The sequence below is a fragment of the Malurus melanocephalus genome, unplaced genomic scaffold, assembly GCF_030028575.1.
Source record: "Malurus melanocephalus ecotype Western Australia unplaced genomic scaffold, MMel_1.1 scaffold_1397, whole genome shotgun sequence".
Lineage (NCBI taxonomy): Eukaryota > Metazoa > Chordata > Aves > Passeriformes > Maluridae > Malurus > Malurus melanocephalus.
This window is the reverse complement of record NW_026624629.1, coordinates 1,800-3,244: the sequence shown is the minus strand read 5'-3', so window position 1 is coordinate 3,244 and position 1,445 is coordinate 1,800. Positions and strand designations below refer to the sequence as shown.

Below are 1,445 nucleotides of genomic sequence, written 5' to 3'. Positions count from 1 at the left end.
GGTCGGTGGTCACTCGGGGGGGTCCCACCCCCACCTGCTCCCGGGCCTCATCCAGCAGCCGTGCGATGATTTCGCTCTCGGCCAGGGGCATCACCGGGCTCTCGGTCAGTCCTGGGGACAGCAGTGAGGTCAGCACCCCTGGGGACCCCCCAAAATCCCGATTTTCGCCCAGGATGCCCCCAAATCTCGGGATTTCGCCGCTCACCCTGCAGGAGACACTCGCGGACGTGCTGGGCCTCGTAGCGGAGCCCGGTGCTGTGGGGGAAGTTGAGGGGCTCCGAGGGCGGGGGCAGCGGGAAGAACTCGCGGCGACCCTTCCAGAGCAGCTCGATGGGGCAGTTCATGTGGCTGGGGAACTGTGGGGGACACCCCGACCCCAAAAAAATAACCCGAGGCTAAGAAAAACAGCTTAAAAACCCTAAAAACCACTAAGCAAAAGAAAAACCCAACCAAAAAAAACCACTAACCCCACCCTCCCTCCACACTATTGAGATTTTCACTCCAAAAAGCTCAGATTTGAGATTTGTAACCCTGAAGGACCGTTTGGTTCCTTCCCCCCCAAATTTTTGGGGCCTCCCCCTGATTTTTGGGGTACCTCGGCCCAGCCGTGGGGCCCCCCCAGGGCAGCCCCTCCGGGCAGCTCCGCAGCCATGGAGAAAGTGAGCGCGGCCAGGCCCTTCCCGGGGAATTCCATCGTCACTATCACCGACTCATCRACACCTGGTGCGGGAAAAATGGGGGCAAAATACGGGAAAACAGGAAAAAAAATTAAGGGAATAAAAGTGGGAAAAGAGGGAAGTGGGACAGGGGAAAATAAAGATAAAACAAGAAAAAAATGGGGGGAAAATGTGGAAAGCGGGGCAAATGGGGAAAAAAGGGGGGAAAAGGTGCCCCTCAATCCCCTCCCGGTCCCTCCCAGTCCCTCCCGGTGCCAATTTTATCCCTAAAAGTGCCATTTTTCCTCCCCGTCCCTCCCGGTGCCCCCCAGTCCGTACCAGTGGGGTGCAGGACGCCGTGAGCCCGCAGGGTTTTGGGGGGGCCGCCCCCCCCCAGCAGGGCCAGGGCCATTTGCAGCCCGTACCCGCCCAGGTCCAGCAGGACCCCCCCGCCCAGCCCCGGCTCCCGCAGCCGCGGGACCCCCCCCAGGGCGAACCCGAGCTCCCCCCGCAGCACCAGGGGGGACCCCAGGGCCCCCTCGGCCGCCATCGTCCGGAGCCGCTGCCAGGCCGGGAAAAATCGGGTCCAGAAACCCTGCGGGGAGAGAGGGACTGGGGGTACTGGGAGTGCTGGGAGTGCTGGGAACGGGGTGGGGGGACTGGGATCAGCGGGGTCACCGGGAATGGAAACCCTGGGGTCACCGGGAATGGAAACCCCGGGATCACCGGGAATGGAAACCCCGGGGTCACCGGGAATGGAAACCCCGGGATCACCGGGAATGGAAACCC

At 62.3% G+C, this 1,445-nt stretch overlaps 1 protein-coding gene across 1 annotated transcript in view; it reads right to left on the bottom strand.

Annotated features, from left to right (window-relative positions):
* Window position 1: 1 nt before the first annotated feature.
* The window catches only part of DHDH (dihydrodiol dehydrogenase), a gene marked incomplete at both ends in the record, with an annotated part of 3,238 nt that continues 1,794 nt past the window's right edge, over window positions 2-1,445 (bottom strand). The window contains 4 exons of the mRNA XM_057387831.1: window positions 2-111; window positions 206-356; window positions 596-720; window positions 996-1,251. Coding sequence (XP_057243814.1) covers window positions 2-111; window positions 206-356; window positions 596-720; window positions 996-1,251 — 642 coding nt within the window. The remainder of the gene's footprint in view (window positions 112-205; window positions 357-595; window positions 721-995; window positions 1,252-1,445) is intronic.